At 38.1% G+C, this 14967-nt stretch overlaps 2 protein-coding genes across 3 annotated transcripts in view; both read right to left on the bottom strand.

Moving 5' to 3' along the window:
* The window catches only part of LOC119617753 (oxidized low-density lipoprotein receptor 1-like), a 5708-nt gene extending 4929 nt beyond the window's left edge, over positions 1 to 779 (bottom strand). Inside the window, exon 1 of the mRNA XM_037980103.1 lies at positions 709 to 779. Coding sequence (XP_037836031.1) covers positions 709 to 766 — 58 coding nt within the window. The 5' untranslated portion in view covers positions 767 to 779. The remainder of the gene's footprint in view (positions 1 to 708) is intronic.
* A 7902-nt stretch (positions 780 to 8681) lies between these two features.
* The window catches only part of LOC108229257 (oxidized low-density lipoprotein receptor 1), a 20072-nt gene continuing 13786 nt past the window's right edge, over positions 8682 to 14967 (bottom strand). The window contains exons 10-12 of one of the 2 annotated variants that reach the window (XM_037980544.1): positions 10871 to 11031; positions 10459 to 10574; positions 8682 to 10205 (exon numbers count right to left, since the gene is read on the bottom strand). In XM_037980544.1, coding sequence (XP_037836472.1) covers positions 10064 to 10205; positions 10459 to 10574; positions 10871 to 11031 — 419 coding nt within the window. In that variant the 3' untranslated portion in view covers positions 8682 to 10063. The other variant, XM_037980546.1, reaches the window with a different exon arrangement.

Here is a 14967-nt window from a genome sequence, read left to right as displayed (position 1 = left end):
GTGCACACGCTTCGGGAGCATCAGTGATTTGGTTCTTTTTACGTGGCATCGCGTCGGACTGTCTCAAAAAATAATTGTTAATGCTCATCTTATGATAGTACGCCTCTTAAAATTTGGAGCTGTCGTGTCTAGCGGGGTTAAATAAATTTATTAGCAAATTCCTGCACCAGCTCTCCCGGACACGACCTACTCCTACGGCGCCATGTTGAGAACCTCCTCTGTTCTAATTTTAGTTTTTGATTTAGTTTATATTTTTATTTGTTTGCTGCCACATCAGCTTTTTGTTTTGTTTATTTCTTTAGTTTAATGAATTAGTTTGTTTTTCAAAATGAGTCTTCACACTGGGTTCATCGCCGCGACACTGTGGTGAGAACAGGGAACAGGAGGTGGAGGCAGGTGGAGCAGTGAAGCTACAAGGTCAAAGGTCACAAAGGTGCAGGACTTCAAGGACTTGGGGTCAACGGTGGTAAAGAGGTGAAGAAGAGAGTCCAGGCAGCTAAACTAATAAAATAACTCTTCTGACAGAGTCTTCCTGTTCCTTCAGTAAATCATTTCCGTACAATAATCTTATATTCTATGAAGGCTGAAAGGAAAGAAAACAGAATTAACAACCAACAGGTTCATCCTAATGCTTTTCTTAGTTATTAAATCAAAATTCAGCCTTTATTATGAGCCACACAGTAAAAAATTGACGCAGGAGTCTCTTACCATTTTGACGTCTCTGAAAGTTTTCATAAATCACCGAAGAACTGCGATCCACTTCCATCACGGAGAGTTGGAAACTAAACAGACTCAAAGCAAATTTGGTTCTGATGTGGTCAAAAAAACAAAAAAACTTTTTTTATTTCATGAAGAACAAGCAGAAGTTTCTTCTTCCTCTTAACACAATGAAGACCGCAGGAGGGCCGGGTTTTTCATACGTCATGGTGAGAAGCGTGAAGCGGAAAACGAGAAACTAATTCTCATTGTCTGAGGTTGATTTTATTGTTGTAGCAAATAAGAAAAATAATTAAATTTAGCAAACAAAGAGGCCAATTCTGAATATGTAACCAAAAAGCTATCTTTCATCAGAAGCTCCTGTCCTGTGTATTTAGTAGTTTTAATCCTTTTTGACTAAATTTTCTTGTTTGTTTGTTAATATAAAATGTGAATAAATCTAAAACAGCGAGGACTAGATGTAATATTAATGTTGTCTGTTTTAACCCTCCTGCGTCCTGCGTCCTCACAAACGGACATCATATTTTATTCAGGGACACTTACTTTCATTTTCTACATTAGAGTTTTTAACTTTTATTAATTTAGTTTTTGAGTTAGTAATTGTTCAGAAACTTTGATTGTCACTTTTTTAGGAGAAATTAAAAATGCACACCTAACAAAAGCTTGAGACACAGGAGGATAATTCTCCTTTAGCTTTAATATCTCCTGCTAAATCTAAACTTTTAACCAGAACAATTTATTCTTTATTTGCTTACTTATATAATCATAAACTACTGTGAGGCTTTGGGATGCACACACAAAGGATTAAAAACTAAGATTTCATCTCAGATTTTTGGTTAAAATTACTTAATTTTTTTATCTGGACATCTAACAACCTTTCATGACATGTTTTAGTTTAGTAGAAATGAAGATTGTGAGGATAAACGTTATTAGATGGGCTTTTCTGCAGGAGGGCAGGTGAGGAAGGTTATTAAACTTTGGCTACACAAAAACTATTTTCTTTTTTTAAATCAAACGGCCTTAATATGAAACTAGACAAGCCAACATGTTTCAGAGTCTCTGCAAACACGTCTGCTGAAGACTTACATATAAGAAAAATGTAATTTATTCAAAATCAGTGAGGAATTACAGCTTTATATGTCAATTTTATAAATAAAGTTTCTGCACTGTGACTCTAAAGGGACGAAATAAAGAAGGAATTGTAAAAACATGCAGTGAACCTGAAGAGGAAGAAGATACGGATGAAAAGCTTCCAGCCAATCACATCGATCTGCAGAAAAAAGCAGAAGTTACCATGAAAACTAAAAAGCAGACAAAAGAGAAAAACAAAATGTAAAAAGTAAAAAAATAAAAAAACTATAAAAAAAACTACTATATATAACTATATAAAAACTATAATCTGCTGATTATCCTCCAAACTGATGCTGTTTTGTTCACTTGTTGTCTTTAGTTTTAGCTGCTTCATGAGGTTTTATCTGAAACAGGATCAAGTATAAAGATTAATTTTGTGAAGTATTGACTGATGGAACTGTTTAGTTTCTGTCAGTTTCTGTTGAGTTTTAGCAAACAAACCTGTTCAGTTTCAGTAGGAACCCAGAGTCTGACAGGAACTACTGAAATCTGGATTTTACAGATCTGTCTGATTTTTAAAGCCCTGAAACTGTGCTGTCTCTGTGTGTTGATGCAGGTATTCTGCAGAGGAAACCCACCCTGATTTATGTAAATCACTTCCAGCCGCCTGACGATGTGTGAAATATTGACCTTCTCCTGACAGCAGATCATATTTGTGTGAAGAAACAAAAAAAGAGGAGCAAGAAAGAAGGCAGGCGTGTCAGTAAAGGTTTAATTCATCCTCACTTCCAGGGAAGTGACAGTCGTCACTTTTAGAATCATATTCTAAACTTGTAAAATGATAATATGCTTTCAGAATGATAAACAAATGATAAACAAAGATTAAAGCAGCAAATTCACGACAAACAAAGTTGTTGTGAAACTTCTGAAGACCTCACACACAGCAGGTTCATATTCTGTGAGCGGTCATTGTGAGAAACAGGAAGTAGCAAAAGAGATACAGAATCGTTTTTTGTTTAAATTTAAATGTTTTATAAACGGCACAGAAATGCAAACACAAACAAGTTAAACATAGATGCACCTGAGTTATTGGTTCATGTACAAACCCAATACTGAAAAAGTTCGGACTTTGTGTAAAATATAAAGAGAATGCAATGATTTAAAGGTATCATAAACCTATATTTCCTGTGATGCCTGCTGGAGACAGACACCAGCTGCCCCAAAACCCCGACAGGAGAAGCCTGTGAAGAAGATGGATGGATGAGAAAACACATATTTTATTATCAGTGTAGTATAGTAAACATATCAAATGCTGAAACGGGAAAAATTTTGGGGGAAAAAAGAGGTAATTTTGAATCTGATGGCAGCTACACGTCTGCAAAAAGTTGTTCCAGAGGCAAGAAAAGGCTGTAAAGTCAGTGGTACAAATAAGAAACAGCTGGAGGAGCTTTTCACAACAAACTGGATTAACTGGCAACAGGTCAGTGAGAGGACCGGGTGTAGAAATAACATTTTAGAGAGGAAGAATCTGCCAGAATTAAAGATGGGCAGAAGTTCAACAGTGTGTAAATAACTATCTAAAAATAGTGGAACAATTTCAGAATAAAGTTCCTCAATGGAAAGACTTTGAATATCCCATCATCTACAGATCATAAAAACATGAACAAATCTAAAGAATCTGTGGAAAGCTCTGAGGTCAAAGGTCAAGGCTGGTTCTGGAACACTGTCTGTAAACACAGTTCACCGTGCCGTCCACAAATGCTGCTTAAAGCTCTATCAGGCAAAGAAGAAGCCAGATGTGAACAGATGTGTCTCCTCTGGACCAAAGAGGAGAACTGTTCTGAGGTCAGCCTGCCTCTCTGATGGTATGGGGGTGCATTAGTGCCTCCAGGTTTTAGAACAACATCTGCTCCCATCCAGGACTGTTGAACAGACAACCTCAGGTCCAGATGTTTACAGACTGATGGAGATGCTGCACAGAGGGAACATCTGGAACATCTGTAAAGAGACGTGTTAATGACACGAAATTCAAAATTACCTTATTCCTCTCCACCAAAAAAAATAAATAAATAATTGGTACAATTTCCTAGTTGAATTGTTTTTTACGTGTTCTGTTTGCTTGTGAAGAAAGACTTCAGAGCTAAATTTATTCAGACATTATGTTGACAAATATCAGGAAAACCGTTTTCATTTAACTGCACTGTAATATCTAGGAGCTTCATGATGAAAATGAGTTTGAATAACTTTGAAACTCTTACATTTTGTTTGAATTAACGTGTCCACCGTCTTTTACATAAACAAATTCAGATTTAAACAAACACCAGTTCAGCCTCGGCCCCTCTTTGCTCTTCCTGTTCCACAGAATTTAAACGGAAGTCTCTCAGAGGAAAGTTTGCTTCTGAAGAAATCGCTGCTGGGATCTTTTACTGAGTCGCATCTTGAACGTGTCAGTTTTTATTTTCTGATGATGGGTGATGATAGCAGCACTGAGGGGATTTACGAAAATGCACAAGAAATAATGAAAGGTAAGAGACTCCTGGGTAACACGGAAATCAAGAAATGTGAAAGATTTTCTAAAGAATGATGGAATTATGATTTATCATCATATTAACATTATGATAATAACAGATGTGTTTTATTTCCAAGACATGAACAGGCAGCACGAGTTAGGTTATCATTCTTTGCACTAACTTTAGAGTCTTGTCTTAAAATGAAATAAAGAAAGTTATATAGATTATAAGGACATGATTAAAATCAACACTTACAGAAGTTTTCTCTTCAGAAGCAGCCGATAAAGGAGCAGCACACCCCAGCCTCCGGCAGCTGACGGTGTCGTTAGGGATAGTTTGTGTCCTCCTGGTGGCGAGTGTCAGCATCATCATCTGGAGTGAGTTTCTTTTTCTCAAAGAACAAACTTACAACTGTTTTCAGATGAAGCAAAGATTTCAAGAGGCTCCAGATTCTGAGAAAGGTCAGGCTTTGGAAAGTTAGACATGTTAGAAACCAAACGGGTCGCATCAGTGGCAAAATAATTCAGTTGACTTCATGCTGGGTAAAATCCCTGTGAGCCATTCACAACCCTGTGCACCCGATACTGGTGGGGTTTTCAGTTCTAGTTTCTAATCAGTCTTTATCCAAAGCTAACTACTTCCAACAGGTGAGACACTAAGAGTCAGGGGAAGAGAGACAACATGGACTTCTTGATGACCCTGCAGACGCTCACTGACTGCTTGTCTGACTGATGTGACATCTCCTCTCGTTCACAGTCAGTGTGGTGATGATAAAACAGGACGCAGACATCAGGGAACAGAGGATGAAGGTGAGAAACTTGGAGAACAAGACGGAGCAGATGAGCAGAGAAAGAGACGACCTCAACCGGACCCTCCGAGTCGTTCTGACCGCTGACAGCGTTCCTTTAAGCAAGTTCTGCTCCGACAAAAGTAAACGCTGGACTGATGTCATCTTTTAAAATGAGAGAATATTATAATAAATCCTGTATCAGTGTTAAATGTTAATTCAGCAGATGAGCACATATTATTCTCATCGGTACCTAAACAAACAAAAACCTTGAAAACAAACCATATAAATGAAGAACACCAAAACATTCAAAGCACAAGAAAACTGATTATTTTCACCTGTTATAAAGTTCAGATATCTGCCCCACTTTGACTCGTAGTTTGTCTCTTCTGTCCTTCATAAGAAATCTTTAATAATGTGTTTCAAACGGTGACATCTAGAGGCTCAAATAAAAAAACATGCAACATATAATACGTATAATACGTTGTAACAAGCTTGTAACTTGTTGAATTCATTCGTCAATCTTAATACATCAAATTAAGAGCAAATGTTTGTCTTTGTTGTTTATTTCTCTGCTTCTTTCCTGAAAACAGACAACCAGCAGTGTCAGGAAAGTTGGGTTGAGTTCCAGGAGAAGTGTGACCTGCTTCACGATGAGAACCGTCCTCAGAAAATACGAACCCATCGGTTCTGCCAGAACGCAACAGCAGAACTGACTGTTGTTGATAATCTGCAGGAACAGGTGAGCTCCGACTCTGACCGTACACCTTTAAAATAATCTGGGAGATGTTTTAATGATAATTTTTGATGCTCTGACTCACAGAAGTATGTCAGTAATTACACAGAGTACATCTACAGCCAAATCTACAAATACTGGATGGGCCTTCAGGATGTGGACAACAGCTGGATCTGGATTGATGGGCAGAATGACTCTACAGGGTAAGAGCTTTATGAAACATCCTAAAGAAGATTTCAGAATGTGCTCTGTTGATTTAATTTAAATTTAAATCCCCAGCAGCTTTTCTCCTGCATAATTCAGACCCAGAAGGTTTAGTTTTTAATCTCTGACCGAAACAAGTTTTAAGTTTTTCTCCTCTGAATGAACCAAAGACTGACAGACGACCTGAGACCAAACAACAGGTTTTTATCCAAATATTGGGCTGATTCTTTAAAACTTAAATATCTTTCATTTCCTCAGGTTTCATTCTGTTCTTTAAAATTTATAGTAATGTTGTAGTTTGACATGTATTGGTTTTCTAAGGTTACTTTTATGCCTACACTCTATTACGGTTTTATCTACATTTGTGCAAATGAAGCAAAGAAAATCCATCTTGATGCACTTTATATGAATAAACCTTCTTTAAATGATGCAACAAAGAGGAGAAACTGTTTAATAATTCAAACTTTTAACCAATGCAAAAAGTTTTGCAGCTTAAATTCAGAAGAAAGGTCAAAGCATCATCTGTGTCAGCAAAGCTTTTATTACAGTTAAAATAACTTTTTCTGTAAAAATGGATATTTTCACCAAAAAAGAAAAACAGTCTGTGTTACAGAGACTTAAAGCATGCTTTTATTTGTTGAAGGTTATATTTAAAAAGCACTGTAAACCCAAGCAGCACAACCTGATAAAAACATTTCAGGCCCAGGCCTTCCTCGATAAAGAAATATGATCTTAATGTGATTTCCCTCATTAAATAAAGGTTTAATAAATATGTTGGGGCGAGACGGTTTAAAAAACATTCAAAGCAATCAGTAAAATAAAAGAACATCAGGATAAAACTGGAACAATCGGCAAGGATCTGATTTTTGTGTTCTGTTTAATCAGGTCTTATTTCTCGTGTTCTGATGTTGGTGTTTCCCATTTGAAGGTTCTGGATCAAAGTCGGCTTTGTGCAGCAGGGTCCACATTCAGTGGTGGTGCCGTGGTTCCTGAACAGCTGCGAGGATAAATCCAACTAGTTCATCCTGATCGTGTTCTGTTTCTCTCTTTTTAGTTTTAGCAGGTTTCAGGTTTAGGAAATTTCAAAGACTTTCTGATGTAATTTATATGAATATTCTACGATAAAACTGACTAAAACTGTGAAATTTAAATTATAGCTTCTTAACTTGTTAGGGTTGACATTATTTTTAATCCTGGAAGATCGTTCATGTGTCTCTCATGTGGCTTTTTGGTTTTATGTACATAAACTGGTATTGCAGTTTATCAATAAAGAAGCAAAATACTCAATAAACAGTCAAAAATAATTTTCATTTAGTATTTCCAACTGTCTTTACAGAAGGTGGGGTTCAAAGCTTTAAAGCCTAATAAACACACACTGTTGTTTATTTTGTCTTGTCTTAAATTCCTGATTCAGTGGTTAAATCACCTCTTCATGTTCTGCAGAAGCCTGTTAATCACCCATTGATTCAAATCAGGTGTGTTGGAGCAGAGGAACAAGGAAAACATGCAGGATGGAGGCTCTGAGGACCAGGATTGGAGACCACTGATCTAATGTTTGGTGTTGGAAGATCAGGGGGCTTCAGGGTTAAAATCTGTGTGCCAACCTTGGTTACATAATGACTGCGAGAAATAAAAATAAAGGCATCAGATGTTGGAGAACCAGGCCATTCTGATGAAATCGGGTACTAGAACAATCCATTCATGGATGAGGGCAGAGGCGCTGTTAGAATGCTACTTTACAAGCAAGCCAGAGGGGCTATATGGGAAGGATGTGGGAACCATAGAAAACAGATCCAGACTGATTCAGAAACAACTTAGGATTCAGTGTTCCAACAATTAGGATCAAAACGTACAGATTGATGAGGTACAATGAACATGAGGTGAATCAGAAGATCACTGCTAAGTGTCCCAACTGACACCATCCCAGAAACCAATCAGCTGGTATAAACCACAGCCAACAGTAGTTCTTGGCATGCTTGGCTTGCCTACAACTAATAAAAAGCATTATACCCCATGGAGGAGGAACATCTGGACCAAGTCTGGACTGGAAGTCCCACAGTCACAGTGGGAGACTCCAGCTAAGGTGGTGGAGAACAGCAGGGCTCAGATACTGTGGGACCTCCAGGTCCAGACTGACAAACAGCTGATGGCTAACCAACCGGACATTCTGGTGATAGATAAGATTCAGAAGAAAGCAGCAGTGATAGATGTAGATGTCCAAGAGACTGTAACATCAGAACATCAAGCTGGAGAAACACCAAGGGCTGAGAGAGGAATCAGAGTCAAGGCCTCAGTGGTACCAGTGGTCATCGGACCCCCAAACTGGAAGAGTGGCTCCAACAGATCCCATGAACAACCTCAGAGATCTCTGTCCAGAAGAACGCAGTCCTAGGAACAGCTGAGATACTGAACAGAACCCTGAAGATCCCAGGGTTCTGGAAGAGGACCTGAGGTTGGAGTGGAAGTGGAACAAAGAGGGCAGGATATATATATATACGGTGTATATATATATATATATATATATATATATATACACCGTATTTTCCGGACTATAAGTCGCTCTGGAGTATAAGTCGCACCAGCCATAAAATGCATAATAAAGAAAAAAAAGACATATATAAGTCGCACTGGAGTATAAGTCGCATTTTTTGGGAAATTTATTTGATAAAATCCAACACCAAAAACAAACACGTCATCTTGAAAGGCAATTTAAAATAAAAATAGAATAGCGGCATCAACAGGCTGAATAATTGTATGCTAACGTTACGTAACTTACGTAACACAAACAATGAACTGAGAACGTGCCTGGTATGTTAACATAACATATGAAGAGTTATTCAGATAACTATAGCATAAATAACATGCTAACAAGTTTACCTAACCATCCGTGTCACATTCTCCCGGTTGCCGTGAAGCTGTGCTCTCCATCCATCATCCACTGCTCCCACAGGTTACGCAAGACTGCCTTAAAGCTCCTATTCACGGAGATATCAAGTGGCTGGAGTATTTTGGTTAAACCTCCAGGGATGATGGCAGGTATGGAGTTGAATTTTTTTAATTTATTTTTGAACTGTGGTGTGATGTGCGCTCGCATGCTATCCATCACAAGCAGAGCTTTGCGTGCTTTAAAGAAGCCATCCGGACGCTTAGCGTAGCACTTTGTAAGCCATAAGTTCATCATTTCTTGATCCATCCACCCTTTCTCATTCACGGTGACTGCAACTGAGGGAGATTGGATTTTTGGCATGGTTTTTCGTTTGAAAATGACCATTGGTGGCAATTTTGATCCAATGAACTCACGGAAACCGTCGACCTTGACTTGGAAGTCTGCTGGCAGTTTTTGGGACATCGTTGTCCTTGCTCTGATAGAGAGGCGATTGCGTTGCATGAAGTGATAACACCAAGAAGGTGTTCCTGCAAAGTCATTTATATTTATCTCCTTGGCTAATACCTGGGCGTGGAGACGCAACTGCACTGTTGACAAGCCTCTCCCGGCAGCACGTTGTTCAAGCACCCATATGCGAACTCGTTCCTCCAGCTGTGGCCACCTAGCTTTTAGCCCGCGATTGGCTTTTTTTGTTTTCTTCATTTCAGTAAGATTAACCTCGGCTTTTCGCCAGTCCCTCACAAGTTTCTCGCTAACTCCAAACATTCTTTCAGCTGCTCGATTACCGTTTTCGGCTGCATATTTTACTACTTGCAGCTTGTAATCTGCAGAATATGATCTTCTTTTCGGTGCCATTTTTGTTGAGCCCTTCTCAGTAGTTTTTATAAGTCACCGCCTGTGTCAATAATAATGGGGGGGGGGTTACCGCCTGTGTTGAAATTATCAACACAGGCCTAGAGTGCCCTCTTGCGGTTTGGTGTGAAAATAACATGTGAAATGATATACTGTACCGTAATAATGTGTTAATAATTTCACAAATAAGTCGCACTGGAGTATAAGTCGCACCCCTGGCCAAACTATGAAAAAAACTGCGACTTATAGTCCGGAAAATACGGTACATATATACAGAAATGAAAAGGAAACACCTTTAACTAATTGGACTTGGGCAGGATTTCTTGTTCACAGATGAACTTTTGACGACTTGGTAACCTTTCAGGTCTCCAGCTCTGTGTGGGCGGTGCCCCAGGAAGCAGCAGACCATAATCATTATCGTAGGTCTGATTCTCCCAAAACCTTCAAATGAAAAATAAAAACATCAGGACAAAAACAGCAGAACCATCTACTGCTGCAGCTAATTAAAGACAAGAAAAAAACCAGCAGCTAGCACCTGTTTTGTAAACACAAAACCTTAAGAGAAAAAAATCAGAGAAAAATAGAAGCTGCACAGAACAATATTTTCACAAATCAAGTTGCTGCATCTGTAACAAAGTTTAAAATGTCCACTACTGGAAACCTAATTTTTAGTATTTAACAGAAAAGCTTTTACCCAAGAGTGTCTTCATGTCCATCAACCCAGACCCAGGTGTTGTTAATTCTCTGTAATCCCAACCAGAATCCATGCCATTTGTCATGGTAGAACTTAGTGCGATTACCAAGAAATTCCTGTAAAATAAAACATCACAAACATTTATACCAGGGGTGTCCAATCCTGGTCCTCAGGGCCACCATCCTGCAGGTTTTCCTTGTTCCTCTGATCCAACACACCTGATTTGAATCAATGGGTGATTAACAGGCTTCTGCAGAACATGAAGAGGTGATTTAACCTCTGAATCAGGCGTGTTGGATCAGGAAACAAGGAAAACATGCAGGATAGTTTTAGACTTAACTAAAAGCAACTCGATCATTTTAAAAATCACCATTTTGAAAGTTAAAGTTGTAATGTTGGTGCAGAAGCTCACCTGTTCCTGCAGATTGTCAACAACAACCATATCTGCAGACTTATACTGACAAAACTGCCGACTTTGTTCCCAGGTCCTCCAATGGGTTTCGTTATAGAAGAAGTAGCACTTTCCCTGGAACAGAATCCACTGGTCCTGACACAGCTGATGCAGCTGACACTCTGTTTTAAAAAAAAGAACAATAAAGTGACAGAAAAATAAACAGGATTAATATTCAGATGTAAAGATAAGTTATCTGTCAGACTGTTCAGGTCGAGGCTTCAGAGAGGCTGCTTGCTGTCATGAGGATCTTAAACATTAAAATCTGTCAGCTTCCAATCAGAAACGGGGAACCACAGGGGTGTATCCTCAAACTCCTGCTGTTCACAGAAAACAACTAATATTCTTTATAATCAATACTTCAGTGTCAAGTCTATGAATTTGGTGCAATTTAATTTTTAATTGTATAAGCCAGAAAGTGAAGTTTTATCAGAAATAAACTGGGTTTTAGTTTGACCGGATCATAATTGACTTGTTTAAAATCTCTTCCTAGCTTCTCTGTTAGTAAAATCTTTGTGATGAACATCGAGCACAAACCGGTTTACTGAGAAATAGATTTATGAAACTAGTTCTATTGTATGCAATGAAGTCAAAGATGGAAACTAAATCCACTTTTGAAATATAAAGAACAAAGTTTTTGTCAGACTACTAGGTGCTCAATAACACAAATATTATTGCAGGTAAGTACCAGGTATGTATTATGTACTGCTGCCAAAAGAACACCAAACAAATACCGATAAGGCAGCAGGTGATGTGCAGTAATGCAGTCTTTGTCAGCTGGTAAATTAACAATAAAATAAAAAAATCATACTTTACTGTCTTTTTTTATCCAAGCTGAAGTTTAAAGAATAACCCACAGGCCTTGAAAATATTCAAAAAGGATGTCTTTTAAGGAAATACTACTATATAAATAAAACAAAAGTTAAGAAGCATTTGCTTCAATAATTTTACCCAAAGTTCATGCCAAATAATAGCAACACAGCTCTGAATAAAACCTCCCGATGAGAAAAAATAAACAAATAAACAAAATAAATGAGCACAAAGTGAAACATTCAAACTTCTCAGCCAGCTGAGTGCTAGTGTGTGAAAATAAATAACTATAAATGTTAATGGGTTGCCACAGTATTTTCCAAAGTGTTGCTTATGTGATACAACTACTTGCCATAGTTGCACCAATCACTGCAGCTGTCAGCGATCAGAGTTTCTGTTTCCCACAGCTGGGTTGAATTAAGCCGGTTGGTTTTTAAGCTTCTGAAGCAACCATACTCTGTTTGCTCCAGCAATGAAAGGGCAGACAGGATAGTTAAAGAGAGCACTAATCAGATGTTGGTGGATATTAATGTTAGTTAATGCTTTATAGTCCATACTCCTTACCAGTTGGTGGCAGTAATGCACACCTCATGTTTGTTGCCAACCGCCAATAAAATACACAAGAAGCAGAAGATGCTCTGTTAATTTGGGGAGTAAACCTATTCAGATAATTATTAGGTTTTTAAAGAAAACGAAATTATTTCAAAGAATTTGATTATAGTATGTGTGTTTGAGAATGTGTGTACGATATAGATGGGTAGAATACGAAGTTGGGTATAAGTATATATAATCGAGTGCGTTTGTGTATGTGTGTAAGTATATTTATATGTATAGGTATATAGTTTTTTTTATATAATATATATAGACACATAGATATATAGACCATCACGAACCACACTCCATATCAGTAGGTGGCGGTAATGTACACCTTCCGTTGTTGCCAACCGCCATAAAACATCACAGAAGAAGAAGAGATGCTCTGTTTACTGTTGAGTGTTTAAACACTTTCTTTCTCTGGTTCTTTTCTGTCTGAGCTGTTAGCAAAATGTGGACTGAAGTATTCATCTTCAGGTTACTGTCTGTAGAGATACACACATCCTCCAGGAACCAATAAGATCACTGAATGTTTGACTCTAGGTTTACTGAAAAATGAACAGTAAATATTACAACAAATGTTAAAAATGTAACATACTGCACACACAGAATTTACCACATATTTTCTTGTTTTTTTATATCTTCTGTAACATAAAAACCTAAATGATTAAAGCCATCACAGGACAGTACTCACTTTTGTTGGGACAGAAATCTTTCACAGGAAAAGAGTCAAAGGTCAGGATGACTTCCATCGTGTGGCTGAGGTCGTCTCTTTCTCTGCTCAGCTGCTCAGTTTGATTCTTTAGGAGTTTGTTTTCAGAAACTAAGAGTTCAGTCAGATTCTCCAACCTTCTCATCTTCTCAGTCTGCTCTCTGAGGTTTGCACTAACTGTGAATGTAAAAACACAGAGCATCGGTCAGACAGCCGGGCGGTGAACGGTTAGTTTCTTCACAGAAGCGTTGTCCTCTGATAACTTAATTTGTCTCGTTCTCCTGACTTTCTTTATCTCACCTGATGGAACTAGTTGGCCTCTGATAAAGAATGATTGGTAAGAACTTCTGTTCAACTACAAGAATGACTTGTAGTGGTGCTGAAAACCAAGAAACTAGTGACTGACGTAAAATTATAGACAAAGTTCTCAGATTGTAGAGCCTCCTAACGTGTTTGCATGACCCTAAAATAATTAAAGTTTCATTTGTTGAAAAAGATCTCACTCTGGCTGACGGTGATGATTCTGGCCACCAGGAGGACACAAAATATCCCCAAACACAACATCAACACACAGAAGTGGGAGTGTGTTGCTTCTTGACCATCTGATTGGAAAAGAAAACAAATATTAATGAAGTTATAGATATCAATCCATCCATTTTCTTTCCACACTTCTCCTTTCCGAGTGACTGGGAGCAGAAGTCACTGTGCGAGAGGCAGAGGACACCCTGGACAGGTTGCACGTCCATGACAGGGACACATAGACACAAACAACCATGCACTCACACCTAGGGACAATAATTGTTACCAATTAACCTAACATGCACGGTTTTGGTTTGTGGGAGAAAACCGGAGTACCTGGAGTAAACCCAGTGTCAAGAAAAGTGAGTGGAGATCAAACCCACGGTCCGGCCAGTGCAAGCCAAAAGATGTTGCTTAAGATTTTAATAAAGAGATTGTGTGTGCAGGGGGAGTGTGTGTGTGTGTGTGTGTGTGTACTTGTATTTGCTGCATTGTGGGGACAATTTTCCTAACATATACTAACTTTTGAGGACCAGCTGCTCCTTGTGGGGACCTGATGGGGACAACTGAGCATAGAAATTCAAGTAATGGATGTATGACATAAACATTGTAATAGTGTGTTTCAGATGAATGTTTTGCTTGTTCTACATGTCTGATAAAAAGTGCTTCTTCAAAACTGCAGCAGCTGAGGCAAAATGAGGAAGTTTGTCCAAAGCTGCACGCACGCAATATGGCTAGAAAGTCTCAATGAAAGGGCGATGCTGTAACCTGTAGAGACGCAGCTAAGACCGCTGACAGGCAATCAAGGGAACATGTAATCAGTAAAAGTCTGCTCAAGATTTTAATTCAGAGATTGTGTGTATGTGTCTGTTATGAGTTATAAAAAAAGCTGAACATCGAAGTAAAAGTAGAAATCAAAAACATTATACGCACCAGGCAGAATGATTTTAGCTGTAATCAGTATTAAGTAATTATTGGGTGATTAATGATTTATTATATACTATGTTTATCATTAAGTGATTGTTATAAGATGTGTACTAAAAAGTTAAGGATGTGAAGGTAAAAGCTGAAAACTATGTGACAAAATTGAGAAGATGTATTAAGCAGTTACTGAAAAATGATTTGGTTGGAAAAATAGGGAAGTTACTTGCCATCTCCAGGCAAGTTGCTAAGGTTAAAGAAGAAGTTATGTCATACAGGAAAGACCTTTTCTCCAAGCAGTTGCTGTGCAAAACTGAGACACTGACAAGAGATAAGAACCTGCCTGAAATAGAGACAGGCGCTGAAACTACAGGTGCTGGTCATAAAATTAGAATATCATAAAAAAGTAGATTGATTTCAGTAATTCCATTTAAAAAGTGAAACTTGTATATTATATTCATACATTACATACAAACTCATATATTTCAAATGTTTATTTCGT

Source organism: Kryptolebias marmoratus, linkage group LG16 (genome assembly GCF_001649575.2).
Source record: "Kryptolebias marmoratus isolate JLee-2015 linkage group LG16, ASM164957v2, whole genome shotgun sequence".
NCBI classification, from domain to species: domain Eukaryota; kingdom Metazoa; phylum Chordata; class Actinopteri; order Cyprinodontiformes; family Rivulidae; genus Kryptolebias; species Kryptolebias marmoratus.
Note: the sequence above shows the minus strand (reverse complement) of the source record. Positions and strands in the feature narration are given on the sequence as shown.